The 16,884-nt window shown below is 58.4% G+C and overlaps 1 protein-coding gene across 1 annotated transcript; it reads right to left on the bottom strand.

Moving 5' to 3' along the window:
- Nucleotides 1–11,351: 11,351 nt before the first annotated feature.
- DDN (dendrin) lies at nucleotides 11,352–15,410 on the bottom strand. Its single transcript, XM_004616919.2, has 2 exons — nucleotides 15,173–15,410; nucleotides 11,352–14,807 (listed from the first exon to the last, which is right to left on the bottom strand). Exons 1-2 carry the CDS (start codon nucleotides 15,379–15,381, stop codon nucleotides 12,833–12,835), a joined length of 2,184 nt encoding a protein of 727 aa, XP_004616976.2. The 5' UTR covers nucleotides 15,382–15,410; the 3' UTR covers nucleotides 11,352–12,832.
- Between the last annotated feature and the right edge of the window lie 1,474 nt (nucleotides 15,411–16,884).

Below are 16,884 nucleotides of genomic sequence, written 5' to 3'. Positions count from 1 at the left end.
CCGCTGTCCTTTCCTTCCCCTTGAGCCTCTGTTTTGTCCTGGTTCTCGAGAGCTCCTTCCCGTGTCCCGTGAATGCTGCACGCCCTGAGCCCCCCGAAGGGCCGTCAAGGCCTTTCTCCTCCCGGCTTACAGTTCAAGTGGGAGGTTGGCGGTGAAAGGGCAGCTGTGGTGATGTGGAAACCGAGGAGGACGTGGGAGGGGGGCCCAGCAGAAATCCCTGATTCCCCCAGCCTCTGTAGTGAGGCCATTGAACAGCTGTGAACCCATGTCGCCTTCAGCCACCTCCTACCCCTTCCTGTCCTGCCTCTTCATCAGTGTGTAAATAATTTGCACTGAAACGTGGATACAAAGCCACGAGTTTGGTTGTTGTAAATAGAACTATTTATTGTGCTGGGTTCCAGCCTGGTTTGCAGAGACCACTTCCACCCTAATGCAGTTCCTCTTCATTCTCCAGCCTGTTGATCTCTAGCCCTTTCTGATCCCATGGCCTCCTCTTCCCTGATCCCCACCAATTTCTCAAAGGTGCCTTTGCATACCGGAATTGGCATTTCCCACTTAGTTGCTATTAGTGACTCCTCGCCCCCACCAATGTAGTATCTTCCTCTGCAGAATAAAGTCTCTATTTTTATCAATGACTGAGTGGCTTGAATTCAGAACAAACCCTTGTTGCTTCTCTCTCTCTCTCTCAATTTCTCTCCCTCTCTCTCCCTCTCCCTCTTTCTCTCTCTTCTCTCTTCTCTCTCTCTCTCTCTCTCTCTCTCTCTCTCTCTCTCTCTCTCATTGTTTCTTTTGCTTAGTTCTCTTCAGCAAAATGTTGGGTGTTGGTTTCCTGGCCCTGCAGGAGGACCCTAAGAATCTGACTCTTAATTGAGCACACAGGTGATCCAGTCTCCAGAACCACTTGGTCAGGAGCCAGAAGCCAAAAGCTAGTTGTGTATTCTTGGGCAAATGCCTAGCTGATGTGGTTTCTTCCCTTGTGGAATGGGATGAACAAAGTCTGAGCCTACCTCTTCTATCTAGAAGTGGTTGTGAAAATAGCTACATTCCACTGAGTGACAGCCATGTCCCCATTCTGAATGGAGATCAAAGGAGAAAGAGAAACCCCAGCAGCCCAGCAGCCCCCGCCCCTCATGCTGTCCCTTACCACACCCCCCACCTGCAGCTGTTGGTCCCTGAACCCAGTCTGCTTCCAGCTGTAATTAGGGCCTGGGCCCTACCTTTTCCCCACAAGGCAGAGATACGTTGTGCCCAGCTCTGCATTTTGGACTGAGGAAACAGGTGGTGAATTCTAGTCCTGGATCTAAAATCTCAGGGATGATGGTGGCGGTAAGAAAGGAGTAAGAAGGGCTAGAATTCATGGGAGTGATCCTTCAGCGCAGAGCCAGGAATAAGCTCTGAGCATGGCCAGGTGTGGCCCCCAAACAAAAAAAGGGCTAGAATTCAGATATGGGCTCAGCTGACCCAGATGTAAATTAAAGCAGAAGTTAGTGGGCTGACAGAGGCAGGAAGGGCCATGGGCCCCTGTGGACCGATGTCAGAACAGAATCTCAGAAGCAGCAGGATGGGGAGAGGAAAGTTTGCCAGCTGACCCCACCCACTCTCACAACTCCCACCTCCAGAAGCTAGATTCAGTATCACTTTGGGGCCTGGAAGCTGACAAGGTGAAAGAGGTGAACCTGTCTCTTGCTCTCAGCCTCAAGTGCTCTGTCTATTAAGCAGGGAGGTTGGCAACATGATCCTCTCCTTCAGGAAGCCGAGAAGGTTCCCATGCCATCTTGTATGGGACAAAGTGCGCAGGTTTTGGTGTTTAGTTTGTGGCCATTTCCAGCAATGCTCAGGCCTTCCTCTGGTTTGCCCTCAGGGATCACACCTTAAGAAGCTTGTGGAACCCTGTGGGGTGCTGGGGATTGAACCAAGGTCAGGCACAGCACGTTCTCACTGTACTATCTCTCTGGTCCCAAGAGTGTGGGTTGTTTTGTTGTGAGCGAAAGGACTTGAACCCTGGGCCTTATACATGCAAAGGCCTACCCCAAGCTCAAGTTATTTTTTTTAATTAATTTAATTTATTTTTGGGGGGTCACACCTGGAGATGCTCAGGGGTTACTCCTGGCTCTGCACTCAGAAATTACTCCTGGCTGTGCTTGGGGATATATGAGGTGCCAGGATCAAATCTAGGTCAGCTGCATGCAAGGCAAATGTCCTTCCCACTGTACTATCGCTCCAAGCCAAGCTCAAGTCACTTGAATCTTTCCTGATACCTCTTCTGTGTCTGGCACCAAATGCTGGGGACATGGTGACATCTGAACCATGGAGTCTTCTGAAAGGAGATTATGGTCTGGCCAGGGAATCAAATCACGTAGATGTGGTCAGCAATGGGGACAGGTATGATCAGCAGTGGGTCCTACGCAGTTTCGGTTCAGGGAAGGGGACACATTCAGCATAAGTCCAGGGCTGAAGGACAGATGTCCATATTTGTGTCTCCTGTACAGAGGCCCTTCACTCCCATGTTTCTTTTTGGGTCACACCCAGAGATGTTCAGGGGTCATTCCTGGCTCTGCACTCAGGAATGACCCCTGGCCATGCTCAGGGGACCATACGGGATGCTGGGAATTGAACCCGGGTAGGCCGCATGCAAGGCAAGACAAACGCCCTACCCGCTGTGCTATCACTCCAGCCCCTCCCATGGTTTGTTTTTATCTTTTAGTTCTGGAGATTGAACCCAGGGCTTCCCACATGCAAGACAGGCACTCTACCACTGAGTGACACCCCTGACCCCACTTCTTGGGCTTGGAATTTCTAAAGGAATGTACAGAAGTGTAGAAGGTGCCTGGTCACGACATGCACTGATCACCACGACAGGAAGAAAGCAGTAAGATCTGCAAAGCAGAGCCTCAGCCCTTGCACAAGGGGCAGGCTACTTGCCTCGACCCAGTTGATTGGGGTTGACACCCAAGCACCACGCAAGGTCTCCGAAGTCCCACCAGGAGAGATCCCTGAGTGCAGAGCCAGGAGTCAGCAGGGTATGGAAAAAAAGACCCTGCAAAGCACTACAGGGGAATGAATTCTTTTGTTTCTCTGATTATCCATGCCACCCTCACAGAGACAGAGGAGGGGCACCCCGGCGAGCACGGCAGATTTCCTAGGTGCCTGCCTGGCTCTCTCCACCCAAGCTGTCCTCCCGCCCACCTGGAATCTTCAGGTGCCAGGTGCCTCAGAGCCAGGGGGTCTGAGGCTGGCGGAGACCCAGACACATGGTTGGCCTCAGTCCTTTCGGGAGTTACTCTTCCTAAAATATCCCAGGGGAACGGAAAAGCTGAGAGGACTGAGCTGCAGAGCTCACACCCCTGGGGGTCAGTGAGCCTGCCCCCCCCACAGGGCACCCTGGAAAAACCCTGTCAGTGGGGCTGCAAATACCCCAGGGTCTAGGTGCCCCCCGCCCCCAGGGTGGCTCAGTCCTTCTCTCCAGGCTAGAGGGAGAAAAATAACAAAACGAGGAGAAAATAAGCTGTTTGGCTGTGGCATGAGCAGGAATATCCATACAGAGCTGCCCACCACTCACCCTTACTCACTCTTTCCACACCCAGCGGGGCGCCCAGCATGAGACAGACCACCCCCCTGCCCCCTCCCCCGTCTGGGCTAAAAGCAGCGGCTGGTGAGCTAGCGGCAGGTTATAAATACGCCGGGGAACTGCGGCCAACTCGCTCCTGTCGTGCCCTGGGAGGGCAGAGCGTGGGGTGGCTCCTCGGGAGGAGCCAGGGCTGCCCTGTCCCCGGGGCCCAGGAGGAAGTGGGGCTTCCAACAGGCTACCGCTTTTTTTTTTTCTCGCCCTTTTCAAAAGGAAGGAACCGGCGCTTCATTGCTCCGGGACTGCGCTCCTCTCTCTGCCCAGAGGGGCCCCTCCGCGCGGCGCCAGGGTCAGAAGACCTGGAGGAAAAGCCAGCGGCAGCACCCCCGCCCCCACCGTTTACTCTCAGCAAAACCGCGGTTCATTCATTCATTCATTCACTCATCCCCGCACCTGGCCGCCAGGCGCATGCGCGCGCCCCAGCCGGGTCGGCGTTTCTCCGGGCGGCGGGGCCACCTCCTGGGCCCGCGCCGTGCGGGATCCGTTCTCCCTCTGCGCGGGCGGTGCCCGGCCTGAGAACTGGGTCCCTGAACCCGCCCGCGTTCAGCACCGCGCGGCCTCCCCGGGGAAAGTCCCTCTTGCAGGCAGCGAGGGGACACCTGCACGGGCGGGCACGGCCGTCTCCCGTCACTTGCCGAGGAGGTGCCAAGCTGGGCAAGAGGGGGCAGTGCCACCCTGAGAAGCGTCAGCCGTCCTCCCCAGCCTGAGCCCCTCCCTCCCCCCCTCCCCATTAATCCTCGGAAGTGAAGGGGCCGTCCCTGGCGGCCCCTCGGCCCTATTGTGGCCCCTCGCCCTCCTTGGCTGGCGTCTAATTAACTCCTCCTGCCCCCGGTTTTGTGTGCCCCCCTTACCCCACCTTGTCGGCCCCGCCCCTCCGCTCGGCCCGCTCCCCCCCACGGACATTCCAGCCCGGCCGGGCCGCTGTGCCAGGGCAACCAGGGCCGGACCGAGGCCTAATCCCCCCGCCGCCTGGCCCGGCTGGGGGAGCCCCACTCACCTCCCCGCTCTCTGGGGGCTGGTTGGCTCTGCTGTGGCGGAGACACACAATCAGGACAAAGGCGCAGCCCCCAGGGGGCTAACTCAGCCTTCACGCCCAGGTTGTGCGGCATTTGGGCAGTTTAATGAATTGTCCATCACGCCTTTCAGGGCCCGCCCGTCAGCCTGGATTAATCTTCGGAGCCCTGGTGGGGTAGGAGACACTAAGCCTGTATTTATTACTCTCCCATTGTCACTAATTGAGGTAATTATCTGTGACTCTGGCCCGGCCAACAATGCTGCATTCACTCTTGGGACCTTGATGGGCCTGGCTCCCACTCTCACCACCAACCCTCCCTCCTCTCCTCTCCCAGAGCCTCCGACTCAGTTGGGCCTCTGAGCATGTTGGGAAAGTGGATAGTGTCCCACAGTGCTTCACTCGAAGCCCCAGCACCAGGGAGCTGCCAGGAAGAGTCCTGCTGCCCAAAGGAGGAAAGAAGGAAAGAAGGCTCAGGACGGCTGCCTGCCTTGGCAGAGTCCTCAGGGTGCAGGCGAGAGTATTTTCCGGGTCTTGGTTTTTCTGGCTTCTCCAGCAACCCACCTCTGGGCCGTGGCACCAGGCTCTTGCAGCACCCATCAGTGGAGACACCCTGTACTCATGAAGTCTCCAGCTCTCTCCGGCATGGGGCAGCCCTAACTGTAACAGGGCGGGTTTCAAAAGGTCCCAGGGGTGGCAGAGTGGCTGTGTCATGGGGAAGTTGTGAGAGAGGGCAAGAAAGGGCTTATTAGGGCTTATCAGACAGCGAGAGGACCCATCCCACAGAGGCCAAAGCATCCAGGAGACGCTAACACAACCATGGGGCAATCTTAGGGAGAAGCTTGGGCTTGAAGGGGCAAACAGTTTTGCCAAAGAGTAGACTTCATGTGGGAAGGACTTCCTGGGGCAAGAGCATTGATCTTGGGTGGATATAAAAGGCATTAAAGGGAATGAGAGCGAGAAACAGTTAAAAGGACAATTTGGACAAGACCTCGTTGTGAGCTCCTGCAGGGTAGGTACTGGTCTTGGTCACTTGTTTTTCCAAGAGCTTAATTAACACTGCACCTTGCACATAGTAGGTACACTCGACAGTACAAATGGATAGGTGAATCGTATGCTTGCACGGGATCAGGGTCTTTCATCTCTTCTCTCCCACAGCTGCACTAATTCTGTCTCAGGACTTGCAGAAAGGACAGGTGGAGACAGGGACTTTTCTTGGATGGGCCCTTCAGCAGCTGCAAAGGTTAAGGATCTTGAGAGGACTCAAAGCTACAGTTGGGATGGCGCCACCTGGTGGTGCCTCTTGGGAAAGCACAAAGAAAGTAGAGTCCCACCACCTAGTAGGAGATCCAAGGGGCAGTGGCCACCCTCCTCCTGTCTACTGTTGAGTTGCCAATTGCCATCTTGCTGTTGCTGGAGCAGTTTTATCCCTTGTTTCTTCTTTCTACCAGTATTTTCTTATAACCCACTCCAGGCCATGCTGGTTGGAGATACAGAACAAAACAAAGGAATTACCTTCAAACAATGGCTGCTCTAAGGACCACAAGGTGACATAACTGACAAAGGTCATAATAAAGCTGCCGGGGATTCTATGTGTGCTGAGGGGGCACTGGGACAGTCACAGATCAAAAACTCTCTGCCCTAATCTCTCCCTTATCTAACTCACTAAAGATTTTTAAGTTTATCTTTGCTTTCTAGAGATTCTTCATGATTTAGCTCTCACACAGTGTCCTAGGACCCTGTCCTTTTGCACTTCTATTCTCCTTCTGCCTGTTTCCCAGCAAAGGTGCTTTCTCACCTTTCCAGCTTTGCCCAACACCTGTTGGAGCCCATTTCTTCTTCTTCTTCTCCTCCTCCTCCTCCTCCTCCTCCTCCTCCTCCTCCTCTTCCTCCTCCTTCTCCTTCTTCTTCTCCTTCTCCTTCTTCTCCTTTGGCTTTTGGGCTACACCCAGTGATGCTCAGGGGTTACTCCCGGCTCTGCACTCAGGAATTACTCCTGGAGGGCTCAGGGGATCATATGGGACACTGGGGATTTAACATGGGTTAACTGTACCCACTGTACAGCCTACCCACTATACTATCTTTCAGTTCTCCCCATTGAAGCCCATTCCAAATGCCCCTTCCTTTAGAAAGGATCTTCTAATTTCTTTTAGCAAAGTGGTTTTGCCTCTTAGTCATCCTGAAGTGCTTCTTGTGCAACGTTCTTTTTTTTTTTCTTTTTGGGTCACACCTGGCAATGCACAGGGGTTACTCCTGACTCTGCACTCAGGAATCACCCCTGGAGGTGCTCAGAGGACCATATGGGATGCTGGGAATCGAACCCAGGTCAGCCGCATGCAAGGCAAACGCCCTACCTGCTGTACTATTGCTCCAGCCCCTTCTTGTGCAACTATCATTAACACCAATGTTGTGTGTCTCATGGGTGGTTAACTGTCTATGATTCATCCTTCTTAGGCTTATAGCTTCCTGAGGATGTGGGATCTGTGCTCCATTCTACTCCTGTTGGCATGCTTCATGGCTCTGAGCAAGGCCCATCATCTATATACCTCACTAAGTAAAGAATGAGTGGATGGATAAGTGAACGAATAGCTAGGTGGAGAGACAGCTAAGGGTTGGTGGATGGATGGAGACATGAGGAAGTGGAGCAAATTGGAGGATATGTGGATATGTGGATGGGTGCACAAAAGGGTGACTGGATGCATGAATGGAAGGAGGATTCACAAAAGACTGAGTATAGTACTTTGAGGGAAGGAGCCACCCCAGGCCAGGACACTCAGAAGAGGGGCCAACATCCAGGCTGAGCCTACGGGAAGCACCTCTGAGGTGACGTGTTTCACTGACCCCGGGGAAAATTACCACCCCCAGCAGTGAGAGCCTGATATCATGCTCCCCTGGGCCCACAGGGGAGCCCCACTAACACGTGTGCTGCCTGAGCTGTGCGACACAGTCTTTGGCTCCATACATTTTAAAAGGATGTCGTCTCTCCACACCTTTGAAGGGTTCCTCTGTGACTCTCCCGCAACCCTGACCCAATCTCATAAGCATCTAGACGGAGTTCTCAAAGAGAGTTGCTGCGTCTAGGTTTCTTGAGTGTCTGGGATCTGACGCCTGTATTTCACAGGCGAGTGAATGAGCAGGTGACTGAGTGAAAACTGACTCCCCACAGACACAGTTTGCAGATTCCACTGGAGCTCATGTTCCTCTGCCTCTCCTGAGCTCTCATCCTGCAATCCATGTGTGCATGCACACACACACACACACACACACACACACACACACACACACACACACACACAGAGTTCTGATATCAGTTCCCCTAAAATCCCAGAGTTATGGCCTGGCTCTTTGTTCCCTTTACCCATTTGTGACTGACTAGAAAGTTCCAAGACTGTCCTAAGAGTCTGAGAGGGAGGAGGCTTAGCTGCTCTAAAGATTTGTGTAATTTGTGTAAATTGTACCCCAATAGGGCTAAGGGACTGGCTGCTGGGAAGAATCAGAATCAGGCTGGGGGCAGAGGGTCTTATACTAACCTGAGGACTGCTGTCCCGGCCTGACCATGCCTCTGCACATTTGCTGGCCCTCCCCCTGACATGGGAGGTGGAACCAAGTGTGTGGGGGGGTGGCCAAGGCCTGGCTGGCATACAAAGCCAGATTTAGAAGCCATTTTCACAGCAGGGAGCCTCCAGCCTCCACCCACAGGGTCTGCAGGACCAATCAGATAGGGCTCACCAAGGGCTCTTCCTGCTTCCCTGTTTCTTTTACTCCCCAGATCTTTAATAACTACTGTGGACTCCATCCTCAGACAAAGATGGAGAAAGTCTGGGTGGGGTGTGGGAAATGCTGCATTGATGCCCTAACCAGCCACATGCTCATTGGGGCTGTCTCCTGGGGTCCCCTCCATCACCATGGTTTCAGGCCTTGCTCCTCCTCTAGTACCTGCTTCTCCTCCTCATCCTCTTGTCCCCGTACCCCTGATACTACTAAAATAGCCCATAGTACAGCCAAGGGAGGGGTGTGCACCTTGCATGCGGCTGACCTGGGTTCGATCCCGACATTCCATATGGTCTCCTGAGCACCACCAGGAGTGATTCCTGAGTGCAGAGCCAGAGTAAGCCCTGAGCATTGCTGGGTGTGAAACCCCAGCAAGCAAAAATAAATAAATAAATAAATAGTCCTAAAGAGAAATAAAAACGGGAGCTTATAGATGTCAGTTACGTAAGTACCAGGCATTGTTCTAAGAGCTTCACATACTCAAACACTCCCACCCCATAAAGTTCCTGGGGGATCAAGCATGACTATAACCCACACCCGAGCTTTGCACTTCAGGCCCCCAGTGCTCCAACAGTGGCAGCATTACTTCCAGCAGTGACAACTGGCCTCCTGGGCTGGAGGGATCGCTTGCCTTGCACATGGCTGACAGGGTTCAATCCTCAGTACTGACTATGATCCCACAGGCACTACCAGAGGTAATCAGCAAGCACAGAGCCACAACTAAGTCATGAGCACAAGTGGATATGAGGCCCTAAAATAAAACTGGCTTTCCGTGTGATCATCCTCAAAGAGGTTTAGGCAGCGTGGCCAAGCCCCTCCCTAGTGCCAGCACCTTCTCTGCCATGCAGCTCACTCTTTTACCAGACCAGATAGTCTCCCCATGACCTTGGCCTTCCTTAATCGTCCCTTATTTTCAGTTCATCATTATCTCAGGCCCAGAAATCTAAGGCACTCATTCCTCAACTGGACCAGGCTCACCCAACCTGCCTGTTTCCTCACCTGTATTTATTTATTTAAATGTACCACCGTGAGGTACAGTTACAGACTTAGGAACTTCTGTGATTACGTTTCAGTCACACAATGATCGAGTACCCATCCCTCCACCAGTGCCCATTCTCCACCACCAATGTTCCCAGTATCCCTGCCTGCCCCCGTACCCCTCCCCCCCTTTGTGGCAGGTGCATTCCCTTCTCTCTCTCTCTCTCTCTCTCTCTCTCTCTCTCTCTCTCTCTCTCTCTCTTGCTTTTTGGGTCACACCTGGTGATGCACAGGGGTTACTCCTGGCTCTGCACTCAGGAATTACCCCTGGTGGTGCTTGGGGGACCATATGGGATGCTGGGAATTGAACCCTGGTCAGCCGAGTGCGAGGAAAACGCTCTACCTGCTGTGCTACTGCTCCAGCCCCTCTCTCTCTCTCTTCTTTTTGGTGTTTTGGTTTGCAATGCACATATTAAGTGGCCACTATGTTCAGTCTATAGTCTACTTTCAGCACATCTCCTCCTCTTCCACAGCTGTCTTTTTTAAAAAACTGAATCACTGTGAGACAGTTACAAAGGTGTTCACGATTGAGTTTCAGTCTTTTTTTTGGGGGGGGTCACACCCGGCGATGCACAGGGGTTACTCCTGGCTCTGCACTCAGGAATTGCCCCTGGCGGTGCTCAGGGGACCATATGGGATGCTGGGAATCGAACCCGGGTCGGCCGCGTGCAAGGCAAACACCCTACCCACTGTGCTATCTCTCCAGCTCCCTGAGTTTCAGTCTTGCAATGTTCTAATACCCGTCTCTTCATCCAGAGCACATTCCCTGCCACCAATGCCCGGCTTCCCTTCCATCCGGTGCCACCTCCAGTCTGCCTCTCTGGCAGACACTACCCTTCCCCTCCTTTTAGGCACCTGCATACTGCCTTGAATGCACCCTCAACTCCAGTCAAGCCAAACCACCTGATAATTCTCCCACATCCATGACTGTGTTCGCTGGTCCCTCTGCTTGGAACCCTTTCTCTAGACTCTCTCAGGCCTCCTCCTCCAGGGAGCCTTTCCTGGATGGGAACATCTCCTTTGACTCATTGCTCAAAGAGGGAGGGGGAGGTGCTCGGGAGATGCTCCAAGGGAGGGAATGCAGAGTCATGGTCCGTGGTTGCATCCCTGGCACCTCCTCACCTCCCTAGCGCTGCTAGGAAGAGCCCTGGCGCCCCCCCCCCCCCGCCCCCTAGCCCGGCCCAAGCCCCTACCCCCACCCCTGCTCGTCCTCATTCCGTTGTCAGGCGGCCTCTGCTCCTTCCGGGAGCCGGGCCAGAGGCTGACTCCGTCTCAGGTGCGCAGGAAATGCTCGGTGGACCGAACGGGAGTAGTTAGACTGGTAGGTGGCGGGCAGACAGACTCCGGTGTCTGACAAGGTGACCTCCACTTCCTTTCCCCGCACCCGCAAGGCCGAACTTGAAACCTGGCCGCGTGGGTTCCAGGCGGGTCCGCAGGGGCCTCCCGGGCGGCTCTGCGCGCGGCCGCCCGACCCCTCCCGGCCCGGCGCGGTCTCCCGGGTGGCTGCGGAGTGACGTGGGGGATAATTGAGGCCCCAGAGCGTACGCGGTTGGCGAGCGGGGCCGGGCCGGGTGGGCGGCGCGGGCCGGGGCGGGGGCCGAGCGGGGCGCGGGGCCGGGCGGGGACTCCGCGGCGCAGCCGGCCGGCGGCTAAATTTACCCGGGCTGACTCAGCCCCTGCCCGGAATGGGGGTCGGGAGGGCGCCAGCCGGGTGGGGTGGGGGGCAAGGAAGGAGAATCCGGCCTGGGGAGACGGGGGTGGGCCGGGAGTTTCCATCAAAGAAAGGGCGTCCCCTCCGCCCCCCGCGCCACCCCCAAACACACGGACGACGGGAAGGCGCGGAGGAGCCCTGGGCCGGGAACGCGGCGCCACGGCCGTGGAACAAAGGTGATGCCGAGGCCGGGCCAAGGGAAGCTTAGGTTTATTGAGCGCCCGCCGGGTGCGAGGCACGATGCGCGGCGCTTTACATACATTATCGCATTAAATCCTCACAACAACCCTGCGAGGTAGGTGTTTATAAACCCCCATTTGACAGATGAGGAAACTGAGGCTCAGGGAGGTGAAGTGGTTTGGCCCAGTTCACATGGCTAGTAAATGGCAGACAGGGAGGTGTCCACGATAGCAGAGGAAAAAAGACTTAAGTTCCTGGGCCCCGAGCGGGTGGTCTGAGATGAGTACAACAGAGAGGGGCTTGGCGCGCTCCCAGCCCCGGGAGGCCAGGGGCCCGCTCCCGGCCTCGCGCGCCTTGTCTGGAGGCCGCAGGACGGGGGGCCTGCGCGCAGGAGGCGCTCGGGACTAGCTACCCGGGAAATCCGCGACCTGCGCGCGCCCCGTAGTGGCTACAGCGAGTATCACACCCACGCCTGCAGGCTTTAGGGGACCAGCCTCTTTCGTCACTCCCTAGCAAGTTTCTGGAAGAGATGCAAAAAAATAGAAAAAAAACCCCAAACAAACCCACCAGGGTTCCTTCAGTGGGATAATACCACTGGATGGGAAATCGTGGTAATGGTTCAAAGCATCACTAAGGAACACGGGGGAGGGGGCGGGGGAGGCCTAAAGGGTCCCAAGCTGATTCATTGGCAGCCTTCCCTCCCCAGCTTGGACCACCACAGGCCCAGGACAGTGACAAGGCCACGGTCCTACCCTGTCTTGGCCGGCCCTCACCTAAACCTGGCTGGTCTAGGAGCCCTTGCACACTTAGGCCAGTTCTTCTGCAAAACCTGGACAGTCTTGAATTGGGAATGAGTGCGAGTGGATGAAGCATCTCCGAGCCCTTGGCCTGTCCAGTTGTTCCTAACTCTCTTTCTTCCTTGTAGAAGGAAGGATGAACTGGAAGCCTCTCCCAAGCACTCTGAAGGGTCAAGGACAGAGCCCATAACTACCTGGTTTCACCTGTGAGCTGCTGGCGAGGGGATTGCCTATAAACGTGACAGAGCTGGGATTTGAGCTGAGGCCTGTGGCAGCTACAAAGTGAGCTCTCTTCTAACTGAGCTAATTGCGTCTGGACCACTTCCTCTTCTGGCACCTGGGAACCGCCCCTGTGAAGCCGCTCCACCCCTTTCTCCTGCTCTGGGGGTGCCACCTGTGAGTGTGTCCTCCTTGTGGTCCCGCTGCTCCTGGCTGCGCTGGGTCCCACACCTCTAGTGCCCGGGCCCTCGCCCAAGGCCTGGCCCATGTGGGTGTGGGCAGGCACTGAAGTCTACTGCCCCCTCTCACCCCTCCTACAGAGAACACGTCCCCGTGTCGGATCCACCCACTTTCCTTTCACGTGGGAGGCTTGGTTTCAGTAGGGGGCCGGTCTGGGTAAGGGGTTCAAGGAGATCTGAGAGGAGGGGAGCAGTGGATCCATGGACGAAGCGTCCCGGGGAACATAAGCCTAGGGCCCTTCACTGCCACTCCCTCTTTCCCTGCGGTGTCCCCTTCGCGTTCCTCGCCCCGCCGAGGCCGTCCTCGGCTCGGCCGATGGCACCTAGGACGCCCCGCAGGTCGTCGCCCAGCTCCTCAGCCTTGCCCCCTTCCCTGGGCGGCGGGCGGTGCCCAGGCTCGGGCAGGGGCCGCTCCTGCCGCCAGGGGGCGCCCGCGGCCTCCGTGTCGCTCCCGTCAGACGAGCCGCTGTGCGCGCTCAGCTCCGCCGCTTCGTCCGAGTCCGAGTCCGGGGCGGTGTGGCGGCGGATGCGGGACACGGCCTCCCGCAGGGCGCCGGCGTAGGGTCCCGGGCTCCGCGGCCAGCCACGGCCGGCGCGGCGCGGGACCGCCGCCCCCTCCCCCGCGCCCTCGGCCTTCCCCACCTTCCCCAGAGCCGCCGGGCCTAGGGCCGAGTGCCCCGGGCTGCCCGGCGGCGCGGGGGCTCCCCGCAGGCTTGCTTCGCCGGCCGGGAGCCCCGGGATGCGCGAGACGCGCTCCTCCTCCGAGGGGTCCCCCGGCGTCCCGCCCGCAGCGTCGAACTCACGCTCCCCACCCGGCCGCGGTGCCAGGGTGCTGCTCTGCAGCGGCTTTGGGCAAGGGGAAGGCAAGGGCTCGGCCCACTCGCGCCCCTCCTGCTTGGGCGTGGGCTGGGTCGGGGGACCACCCTCATCGCTGGGGGCATCTCCCTCCACGCGCGGCCCCGCGGCGGGTAAGAGCCGCACCTGCTGGGATCGAGGGGTGGGCACGTACTGGGACCGGATCACCACGCACGTAGCGTCGATCACAAAGACGCCGTCTCCGCCGGCGGGACCCCGGGAACGGCGGGGGAGGGTGTGGGCGCGGCGGGTGGCCTTCCAACCCTCCAGAGTCTCGGGGCCGGCCCCCTCTTTATGACCCAGGGACTCTCTCCATCCCGTACCTCCTGGAGCCCAGGGTCTGGGGAGGGTCTGGCTCTGTCGGGGCGGCGGTTTCTTAGTGGAGGGAATCCAGCCTTTGGGTGGCCAGCTCTGCTCTCCACCTTCTTTGCCTTCCCCCGAGCCTCTGAGCTGGGGCCTGGCCCTGGGGGCAGGGCGCGGGCGGCTGGGAGTCGCCGTCGCAGACCCCGCGGGCGCTGTCTCCGCGGCAGTACTGGCCGCAGCCTGCGCCGGGTGGTGAGCCGGGTGGTGACCATCGCTGCCGCTGCTCAGGCCGGTGGCGCCCAGCCCCGGACTCTTCTCCGAATCTCGCTTGCCCGAGTCCAACTTTGTCTTGACTGGTCCGTAGCCCGGGGCACCCCCCAAGAGACCCTGCCCCTGTCGGAGACCCCAGGCGCCGAGAACGTCGCGGTAGATCCGAGGATCCAGCCTCTTCTTTGTGCACCCTCCCTCTGTCCCGGCCCGAGTCGGAGTCGGAGCTGGGGCTGACGAGACGGGCGCTCGCGACGGCTCGGGGCCGCGTTTGGTCCCTAAGGTCCGGTGCGGGCCTTCGTAAGAAGGAGGAGCCACGTAGGGGGGCGGCCGGTCCCAGCGGTGTCGCGGGGCCGTCGCGGCCGCGCCCCTCAGCAGCAAGTGGGCCTCGTAGCTGGGGGGTCCTGGCCGCCGACCTCCCCAGGGCCCCGCCCACGCCGTCCCCGGGTCGCTCGGCAGCTGCGTGGCTGGACGGGGCGGGCGTCCCATGGGTCCCAGGCGCTCCCGCCGGGAGGGAGCGGGGAGCCCTGCGGGCTGGGGCCCCCGAGGCGCGCCCTGGGGTTCCGGGCGGGGCCGACTGGGGGGGCTCCTTCGGGCCCCACCAGCCTTGCGCCGCTTTCTCTCAGTCTCCTTGGCCTCCCGCTCCTGCGATGCCGCTTTCCTTTTCTCCTGCTCCCGCGCTCGAGCCTCGGCCGGGGGCCCCGCCCGCCAGTTGGTCGCCTCCTGCAGCACCCTGGAGGCCCAGGGCCGGCGAGGCGGCGGCTCAGGGGATCCCAGGCGCGGCCCACACCTGGGACAATGAGCAGGAACCCAGGTGAGCAGTTTGTAAGGGAAGGGCGCGGGGAGCACTGGAGAGCACTCGGGACGGGCGCGTGGAGGGGCGTGTGAGAGTGCGGGTGCGTGTGCACGTGCCTCTACGTTGGGGCTGAACTCGAAGCCGGACTCGCCTCGTCCCCATGCACACTTCAACAGCGTCTGCCCCATCTCACCTCCGCCCTGCTGGTGCACTCCTCCCCTCCTCCCCGGCACCCGCCCGCTGTCAGGTCTCAGTCCTGGGGATGGGGGCAGGGGAGGCGCAGAAGGGGAACCAGCACTCAGTCTGGCTGGTGCCTGTAGAGAGGGCCAGCCCCCCTCCCTCACCCTTCCTTCACTCACGTGCTGCGCAGGGGCCCCCGGGCCCAGTGCCTGGCCGGGAAGTCCATGGGCTGTCGAGGAGCGCCGCGGCGACTATAATGACAGGAAATAGTCTTCACTTCGATCACCAGCAGCTTGGATTTCTGCACCCAGAGGCAGCTGCCAGACTCCTCATCCTGCAGCTCCCGGGGGCTGTCGGGCCCCTCGGAGAAGAGCTGACCATCCAGCATCCTGCCCCACCCCACCCCGGCCCCCCACCCTCCCACCCGCCCCGAGCCCCCTCCCAGCCCAGGGAGCCGGCGCCCACTGCAGAGCAGCGGGCCCAGCGACTGAGGACTATATATACCCGGGCACACGTGTGTGCCTGTCTGTGTGTGCGCGCGCATGTGACACAGCGGACGGGCTCCGCGCTGCTGCCTCCCCCATGTGCACGGCCGCCCCCTGGGGTCCAGGTTTGGGCGCTCTTCCCCACTGCTGGTCCCCTAAGACTAGTAAGACCTAACTGAGTGGGCAGGGGACTTCTTACTCTTGCCAGGCTGACAGTGCCCCCGCCCCTGCCCCCATTTCTTCAACCTTCCTGCTGGCTTAACTCTTCACTCTCCAGCTCAGCTCGCTGTGATGCCTGACCTACCCGAGATTCTGCCCCTGATTTCCTGTCTCGGACTTGTTTCCCCAACAGAGAAAGGTGATGGGAATGGAACTCAAGGTCTCTGCCTGCCACTCTACCGGTTTCCATGGGGCTGGGGTGCGGGGGGGGGGGGCTGGCCCACGGCTGGGGGCCTATTTTTAGCAGCAGTGGCAGCTCGGGTGCAGAGAGAAGATGAGTAACCAGCTTCCATGCGGTGGAGGGAGGAGACGATAGCTTTCTGGCAGCTTGTGTGCAATTCTGGGGGTGAGCTGCCCGCCCCTCACCCTGCAGGCTCAGAAAGGGTGACCCCCACACCTTCTGCCTAAGGAGCTGCCCCATCATTTCATATGTCTCCTTGGGCATCCATGGAACCTTTTCCCTTCAGTAGCCTCTCCACCAACCCAGAAATCAGGAATCTGGGGTCATGTGTCCTGGACCCACTCAGCTTTGCTCAGCCTCCTGAAAGATGGAGGGCACTCGTGCACCTGCACCTTGCAGAGGCAAGGGAGTAGTAACAGCGCTCCCTTGGCGAACTAGTCCCCTAGCAACCGAAAGGAAAAGCCATTGTCCCTATTTCCCAGTGCTCTCTCTCCCCACCACCAGACCTCACGCAGCCCCTCCGGAAGCGGTGTCAAGAGGCTCACCTTTCATTTCATTCTGTCTTGGAGTTGTTTAATCCACAGGATCCTCTCCACCCCACCCCCCAGCTATACCAGGTGTCCCCTGATTCACCATGGTAATGTTAGTGGCGGCACAGCCCACGCCAACCCTTCCATGCAGAGACTTAGCAACCATGCCTGGCAACCATGGCAGCGGCTCTGTGTGGGGAGGGGTGCGGAGAGGTTGTTGGGGGGTGAGGGGAGAGCACAGCAGCAACAGTTCCTGAAAAGGATGCTTGGCGTCTCCTCAGAGTAACGGGGAGACTTGCAGGCTAGGAGGCTTCCACTGTCCCTGTGCTGAGGGGAACGGAAGCGCACATGGGGACGCACGTCAGGAGGGCTGTTGTGGGCAGGGCGGCTTACTGAGAACCAGAGAAACAAAACAGGCCTCCTCCTGACTAATGTGGACCCTAACATAGACCCAGACACCCCATAAGGCCCCCCAC

The sequence above is a fragment of the Sorex araneus genome, chromosome 2, assembly GCF_027595985.1.
Source record: "Sorex araneus isolate mSorAra2 chromosome 2, mSorAra2.pri, whole genome shotgun sequence".
NCBI lineage: Eukaryota > Metazoa > Chordata > Mammalia > Eulipotyphla > Soricidae > Sorex > Sorex araneus.
The sequence above is the reverse complement of the archived record's forward strand: the minus strand, read 5'-3'. Positions and strand labels throughout refer to the sequence as shown.

Bases quoted from the DNA above. Each gene is read 5' to 3' on its own strand.
- DDN (XM_004616919.2), bottom strand. From the start codon at position 15,381: ATGCTGGATGGTCAGCTCTTCTCCGAGGGGCCCGACAGCCCCCGGGAG. The intron at 14,808-15,172 runs GTGAGTGAAGGA...TCATTGTCCCAG, and splicing joins CGGGGGCCCCTGCGCAGCAC to GTGTGGGCCGCGCCTGGGAT.